This window comes from Oncorhynchus tshawytscha, linkage group LG02 (assembly GCF_018296145.1).
Source record: "Oncorhynchus tshawytscha isolate Ot180627B linkage group LG02, Otsh_v2.0, whole genome shotgun sequence".
In the NCBI taxonomy this organism is placed as follows: Eukaryota; Metazoa; Chordata; class Actinopteri; order Salmoniformes; family Salmonidae; genus Oncorhynchus; species Oncorhynchus tshawytscha.
In genome coordinates, this window is record NC_056430.1 from 13,600,041 (window position 1) to 13,607,857 (window position 7,817).

Here is a 7,817-nt window from a genome sequence, read left to right on the forward strand (position 1 = left end):
TGGGAAAATCATCTTGGCTGTGTTATACCTTAGTAAATGTTACCAGACCATTGTGGATGTGACTGATTGGAGGTTATTGGATTTGAAGAAGATACAGTAGTTAGGTCATTTAATGGTGCTGCTACCCATCACAGGAAGAGGGCAGTAAAACCAGATTGTAGAAGGAGGCTGTCTTGGCTTCACTGGCCTGCTGGTCTAGATTATGTCTAATCTCCTCTTTCCATCATACCATCCCCTTTCCTTCCCTCTCTTTCTGCCTCTTTCCCTCTCTCTCTTACCTCGTTTACACCATGCCCAAACGTGACTTTCGTGATCTAATCAATAAGGTTTGACGTGCCTACACCCATTATTAAAATGTGTCTTATCCGTCAGCTGTGACCTCATTGTGACCAGATTATCTGATGCCTCCCTGTATGCAAATTATTTGACAGACATTCTTTCAAAATAATATGAATGTATTTATTTTAAGACTATTACTGATGCCATAAGTCAATAGTGCTTACTCTCAATGATTTTTGAGGCCATGATAATGATTTCAATGGTTTGACCATCCAGGTCTGTTTACACTTGATTGATATCCGGACACAATGCGTGCCTGACTACCTCTGGAGTTAGTCAGGAAGTCACAATCAGACCACAATGTGTCTTTTAATCATTTACTCCTGTCTAAAAATGTGGGCACAATCAGAATGTGGACAAGATCAGGACAAAGGGCTGCATGTCAGCACCATATATAAACGGGGCTTCTCTCTCTCTCTCTCTCTCTCTCTCTCTCTCTCTCAGCCTCTCTCTAACCCTGTTTCTGCATTTCTCTACCTCTCTCCCTATCTCTCTCACAAACCTGCTTATCTCTCATGTCTCTTCCTCTTTTCCTTTGTCCTCTCTTTCTCCTCCCGATCTCCATGTCTCTCTTTTAGTCTACGTGTGTATCCAGCAGACTCCTCCTCCCTCAGTCCCAGCCTGGCTTCTTTCTCTGCTGCTGTCTTAGACTGAAGCCTGTCCTGAACTCGTCTGAGCTCCACTCATCAGAGATCACTCTACGACCAGGGTGTATCTGCCAGGCCACACAGACACACAAAAAAACAACAGGTAAGATGGGACCATCTTCAACATCTACGGGCTACTGTAACCACTGCTTTCATGATGTATAGAATACAGTTACAGTTCACAGATAACACATTCAAAACTTTTATTCCTATCTGGGACTGCACATTCTTCTGCTTTTTCACTTTCAAAGCCTGTAGTGTGGGTGTGTGAGCAGTGAGTGTATTCTGAAACTTTTTCAGACTGCGGAGTTTCTGCCAAGAGTATAACTGTGAGAACTGTATCTATGTGAGTTTGAAGGGTAGATCACATCTGTTGCTCTAAAAACAGCATTTTAAGGGATCTATTTCCTGAGAATCTGCAGGAAAGAAGTCTCAGAACTCAGGATGTGATATGATGAGTAACATTCGTGTAGAGTACTGTACTGTGTGTACAATACAGATCTTACAGATCTTAAGATCAGTAAGATCTTAATTTGATCACACTATAGTTGCTGAGAATATTTCTGCACAGCAGGAAATGCAGACGTGTAGTGTATTCAAGGTTTTTCATTTAAATATTTCAGACTTGATTTACCCTAATGACAAATGTACCATTAATTATAATCCACATAATATTTTACATTTCCTATTGCTGCAGGATCACTTTCCTGCTGTAGCAAACTGTCTCAAATTAGGATACTACATCTTTATGTCGCAAGACCAGCTTCCTATGCAATGTGTTGATCAAAATGATCTCTGTTTCTCAGTACTCAAGTTTCACTTTTAACCTTTTATACAGGAAAACTGATGTTGCAATAAATGATCTTGTTATTGTGGTAACCAGACGATTAGTGTGATAGAGGTGATGTCGGATAATACTCTAAATTGTCAAATGCAGTTGTTACAATAGACATTTTTCAGCATTTGAATTGTTCTATTGCATTAATCTCTGTTGTCTAATGCCTGCCCGGGTCAGTGACTGTCTTAAGGCCATGAAGTGGCTACTAACATGGTGGTGTAATTAAAAAAATGAAATGCAGACCATTTCCTGTTTACCCAAATGGCAGATTAGAGCCTGTATGTGTGACATCATAGGATTCATATTTCAACAAGATGGAGTCGAGTACAATACACTCAACAGCAATGTATTATTTAAATTCAGCAGTAGTTCTCTATTTAAAGCACAGGAGGTTGGTGGCACCTTCAATGGGGAGGACAGGCTCATGGTAACGGCTGGAACAGAATTGGTGGAATGGTATCAAATACATCAAACCCATGGTTTCCATGTGTTTGATTCAGTTCCATTTGCTCCGTTCTGGCCATTATTATGAGCCGTCCTCCCTTCAGCTGGTACAATGAGTGTTCTGTATGAGTGGCCTGGAACCTCCCTAGCAGTTGTTAAACAGGAGGAACTTTGTATTTCCTGATAAAAGATAATAAAGTACTGTAGTCAAGCCCTGCAGCAGTTTTGACTCAGAAGGAGTACGCTATAAAAATAGAGTAGCACAATCAATATTTAAACTCCCAGTAATTTATTGGATAAATCACCAAGGTTTATTGTGAAGGCACCGTGTGATGCTGAAACGTTGGTGATTTACTCAATAAATTACTGGGAGTTTGACACGTGTGCTCCCTCTCCGGCCTATAGGTCATCAGACTGCTCATTATCCCACACACCTGTCACCATCGGCAAGTGCACCAGCGCCTCATGACACTCACCTGGACTCCATCACCTCCTTGATTACCTACCTTATACATGTCACTCCCTTTGGTTCCTTCCCCAGTTGTTCTTGTTTCTGTTTCATGTCTGTGTGATGTTTGTGGGTTGTATTGTGTTTTGTTTATTAATTAAATCACTCACTCCCTGAACTTTATTTTTATAGTTTATTCACTGTTAGTCAGCACCTACTGTATACACAAAATCATTTTCTCTGGGTGTGCGCCAGCTCATGCTTTATATTTAACTCAGAGGAGTACATTTTCTGAGTAAATTCCTGAGATACTACACATTTAGAAAGGGTCTCTACAATGGATAACCAGGCTCTGTTGTGTAAATACTGTATGTTCACTCATTTGAAGAGTTCTTGATCACCTGACCAGAAAAGCCCTGGGCCCTAGGTACCGTAAAGTCTATAATGGGTTTGCACACAGTTTTTTTGTGGTCAAATCACAAGGTCTATAGGTCTCCTCCCATCCAATGCGTGTCAGGGACTGTAGATCTAGACTTAATTTCTATGTAAGGGTCTATTCCCATTGAGTGAGTGTCAAAACACAGGAAGTACAAACCTGCTGCTCTTTTTCTATGTATGGAACTAAGTCTCCACTGTGACTCCGCAGGATGCCTTTGGGAGGAGGAAATAAGTGCGGCTGCTGCCGGAAGACGGTGTACTTTGCTGAGGAAGTGCAGTGTGAAGGGAAATTTTTCCACAAGTGCTGCTTTCTGTGCAGTAAGTGGACGGAGTGAGGTCCTCCCGTTCTTTCATAAACCCCACTGTGACTACCAATGCACCAATTACTCTGAGCTGATATTCAGAGCTCAGGGTGGAATGTGAAGTATTCTGGTACTGAGAGAGGAAGCAGAGCATCCAAACATTCTCGGTTCTCATTTGTGTGCCCTTATTTGGAGAGAGAGAAATGGATGTGTCGCAGGCCTTGTAGCCCTTCTATGGGAGAAAAGGTACACAGCATGTGTTTGTGTGAGCTAACGAGGCTCATCTCTCACCCACAGAGTCAGAAGATCAAATGTTAACTAACACAGACTGTGGTGGTCACAGTGTCATTTCAATGTCATAAAAGGACTGAAACATTAAACTGCAAGGTCTGTTTACCTACAAAATGACCTAAGATTGTTAGTGTTGCACTGTAGTGTCTAAACTGCTGGTGTTGCTGCCGATATGGCACAGCATTGACCACTTTAAGGCCAAGCACAGTCCAAAACTTGATTTACCTGTGTTTTAAATATATTTGTAATAAAAAGCTGTTTGAAATGACCACCTGCCATTTCTGCTTGTTTTGGTGGGATGGAGTTTCATCCTGCCTAGTTACAATCACCAGGTGGTAAATTAGTTATGTAACCTTTATTTAATGACAGCTTAGCAGGGAACAGTTGGTTAACTGCCTTGTTCAGGGGCAGAACAACAGATTTTTACCTTGTCAGCTTTCGGTTACTGGCCCACTGCTCTAACCACTTGGCTGCCTGCCTCCCCAGGAAAAGATAAACGGTTGAGTTTCATGTCATTTGAAACCTTACAAACACACTGTCAAAAATTATTCAGGTTGTTAGTAAATTATACTTGAAAATATATTTATATTGACATAAAAATGTAGTTGTCATTTTTTCTTGAATATAATTAGTACTTTACTTGTCCAACCAACCCCCTCCACCCCCAAAAAATTAATTCAATATAAGATAAAAGTGTAATCTAAACAACTATGTGTGTTTTAAAACAACTAGAAGGAAAAATGTTTAACTTACTACATTTTCATATTTCCCATAAATGTAAGAATTTGTTCTGTTATCAGAGGATTGTGGGTATTTTTTACTTTACGATACTTTTACACAATGTTGTAAGCATGTTTTGAAGAACGAAAACCACATTTATATATTAGTATCAAAAATGTGTTGTGCTATGAGGTTTAATGGATCATCATGAAAGGATATATAAACCATTGAACAAATTGACGTTCAATGATGAGACCACCCATTCTCACAATGTGTAAGATCATGCGTTCCACTCTTGACAGAGCCAAGTACATCAAGCTACAATGTTTGCAGCTTTATCTCCAGTTAGTGCATGTTGAAATGAGCACTGCGCTCAACAATTCCTGCTAAAGTGGATAAAAATGTCAAGCTATGAAATACATAAAGCCTTGTTTAACACTAAGACACGATCAATGAAAGTAACTAATCAACTCATATGTATTCAGACATTCATCGCGGTACCTATAGATGCATGTTAGCACTAATGCTAATGCTAAAAAGGATTTGCAAGTCTTCTTCTCATAATGCACTGATTGTACTTAAAGGAAGATTTATTTTTTTATTTTTTTTATTTCACCTTTATTTAACCAGGTAGGCTAGTTGAGAACAAGTTCTCATTTGCAACTGCGACCTGGCCAAGATAAAGCATAGCAGTGTGAACAGACAACAACACAGAGTTACACATGGAGATAGTTCCTACATGATAGTGATTTGCTTTGTTATCCAACTGATCTTGTGTTCTTTCTGTCATAGTTTGAACCCTGTTCATTGCTGCTCTAAACTATATTTCTAATTATATTACCTCCTACTCTACTCTTAGTGGCATGTAAGAAGAACCTGGACAGCACAACAGTGACCTGTCATGTGGATGAGATCTACTGCAAGTCCTGCTACGGCAAGAAGTATGGGCCAAAAGGCTATGGCTTTGGCGGAGGAGCAGGCACCCTGAGCATGGACACGGGGGCACATCTTGGAATCAGACCTGAAGAGTAAGGAAGGAATCTCAGAGAGTTTAATATTGTATACACTCTATACGAGGGGTGTATTCATTACGTCAATTCTGTTGTAAAACGTTTCTTAAGCAAAAGCCAATGGAATGAGATTGGAAGGGACCTGCCTGAATTTGTCCAATAGAAACTCTTGTTTTGGTAGTGTTTGGATTAATGATTACACCCCAGGGCTTTCACTGCTGATGTTCATCCTTCCCTTCTAATCAGACCTGGGAAACCAGGTGAGTGGAATCTGGTCAGTGACATAGGTCTACCAGGGAGGTCTACCAGGGAAAAAACAGCAGTACTACAGACATCAAAGCCTGAATATGTAGAGTAATCATAACAAACCTGTCTTGTCATCCACAGGCCAGCAGCCCACTGTCCCACCAACAACCCCAATGCCTCCAAGTTGGCGACCAAGTTTGGCAGTTCAGACGTGTGCCCGCGCTGTGCCAAGGCTGTGTACTCTGCCGAGAAGGTGCTCGGAGGTGGAAATGTAGGTCTGAGTTTTGGGCTAATCAGGTTGTTTTGAGAGGAAGTAGCTCATAATCTTGCCAACTCAAAACCCTGCTTCTACTAAACGTTGTATACCGTATGTAAAAGTACTAAATGACTACATGTATCTTTGGCTTTAGCGTTCATGTCAACTGAAATAGATGCAGGAGGATTTGCTGTCTGTGTTCTAATACAGAACAACACTTACTTCTCCTTATCTCTCTCCTTCAGTCCTGGCACAAGAGCTGCTTCCGCTGTGCCAAATGCGGCAAGGGGCTGGAGTCAACCACTGTGGCCGACAAAGATGGGGAAATCTACTGCAAAGGTGTGTATACTCTATTCATGTAAAACAAATGTGTACAATAAATAGCAAAGACACAATTGCCTAAATGCATTCAATTAAAGTATTAGAGTTAACATGAGAATTGCACATACTGTAGTGTATGTAAATACTCTGTTCTGAACTTCTACTTGTTTTAGAATTATTGATAAACACGTGTAGACAACTCGTGGATTGCCTAGCTAAATAAATTTACCAAAACGGAATGTAAATATACTGAAGAAAAAGCAAAACTTTAGCATCTGTTATAAATGTATATGCCTTTGTATGTAAATACATTCTTATATAAAGTTCATCACCTTTTCATCCACAGCATGTTATGCCAAATCCTTTGGTCCGAAGGGCTTTGGGTTCGGCCAGGGGGCAGGGGCTCTGGCACATGCTCAGTAGAGCTATGGCCTCCTCTGATAGACACCTAGACATTTGGACTGCAAATCCCAGGATTCCCAAATCAACCTCTATTTAATACTGCCATTTCACTCCTGCTTCAGTCACAGAGGCTCAACAGCAACACACAGTGCACAGCTTACCTAAACGCTTATCTTGCCAGAAGAGTAAGTTGCTGATGTTTTCTATCTAAGCTCTGGTATTGATGAGGTTAATTCTCTGCATGAGAAATGTTTCCTAACCACTATGAGAAAAAAAGGACTTATTAGCGTGTTAATTTTGACCTAATAAACTCCATTCACAAGAGCGTTCCTTTTAGAATTTTGAATGTACACAAAGTGAGTCAGTGATATGTACAGTCAGATGGACACACCCTGGTTTTGTAGAGTTGTTTGGCTGTTGGCGAGTTTACTTAACAGAGCAAATTATCAGCGGCAGAATGAAAGAACAAAGTCATCATGTACAATTATTGTCCACGGCTATAAATTCTGGAGAAAACTGGCACTGATATTGTCCTATGATATTTACAACACAGTGGATGTGCTGTATCAAAAACTGTGCACATTTAAACACCAAATAAAAAACTAATAGAAAAAAACATTGTATTTAGTTCAATTATGGTAATGTGAGGAAATTATGTGTTTGAGACATGACAACAGCACATTTGGAAACAAACTAACCCAATTGAAACAACCTGCCAGGGTGTTCCTTGCAGGGATGCAACTTTGGTTTTAGAAGTGGGGGGACAACATAATATACACTGCTCCAAAAAATAAAGGGAACACTAAAATAACACATCCTAGATCTGAATGAATGAAATATTCTTATTAAATATTGTTTTCTTTACATAGTTGAATGTGCTGACAACAAAATCACACACAAATTATCAATGGAAATCAAATTTATCAACCCATGGAGGTCTGGATTTGGAGTCACACTCAAAATTAAAGTGGAAAACCACACTACAGGCTGATCCAACTTTGATGTAATGTCCTTAAAACAAGTCAAAATGAGGCTCAGTAGTGTGTGTGTGGCCTCCATGTGCCTGTATGACCTCCCTACAATGCCTGGGCATGCTCCTGATGAGGTGGCAGATG

General features: G+C 40.2%; 1 protein-coding gene across 2 annotated transcripts; it reads left to right on the forward strand.

Annotated features, from left to right (window-relative positions):
• The first annotated feature begins 832 nt into the window (after positions 1 to 832).
• On the forward strand, positions 833 to 7,026 carry LOC112221415 (cysteine and glycine-rich protein 1). Of its 2 annotated transcripts, XM_024383573.2 has the most exons (7): positions 833 to 1,089; positions 2,674 to 2,714; positions 3,363 to 3,472; positions 5,327 to 5,495; positions 5,865 to 5,994; positions 6,225 to 6,318; positions 6,647 to 7,026. In XM_024383573.2, exons 3-7 carry the CDS (start codon positions 3,364 to 3,366, stop codon positions 6,721 to 6,723), a joined length of 579 nt encoding a protein of 192 aa, XP_024239341.1. In that variant the 5' UTR covers positions 833 to 1,089; positions 2,674 to 2,714; position 3,363; the 3' UTR covers positions 6,724 to 7,026. The 2 variants fall into 2 exon arrangements, with proteins under 2 accessions (XP_024239341.1, XP_024239332.1); XM_024383564.2 differs by lacking the exon at positions 2,674 to 2,714 and having other exon boundaries at positions 834 to 1,089.
• Positions 7,027 to 7,817: the final 791 nt, after the last annotated feature.

What these genes read in the sequence shown, in the direction of transcription:
- LOC112221415 (XM_024383573.2), top strand. Translation starts at nt 3,364, where the DNA reads ATGCCTTTGGGAGGAGGAAATAAGTGCGGCTGCTGCCGGAAGACGGTG. An exon ending in CAAGTGCTGCTTTCTGTGCA is followed by an intron (nt 3,473 to 5,326) that starts GTAAGTGGACGG and finishes CTCTACTCTTAG; the next exon opens with TGGCATGTAAGAAGAACCTG. An exon ending in CTTGGAATCAGACCTGAAGA is followed by an intron (nt 5,496 to 5,864) that starts GTAAGGAAGGAA and finishes TGTCATCCACAG; the next exon opens with GCCAGCAGCCCACTGTCCCA.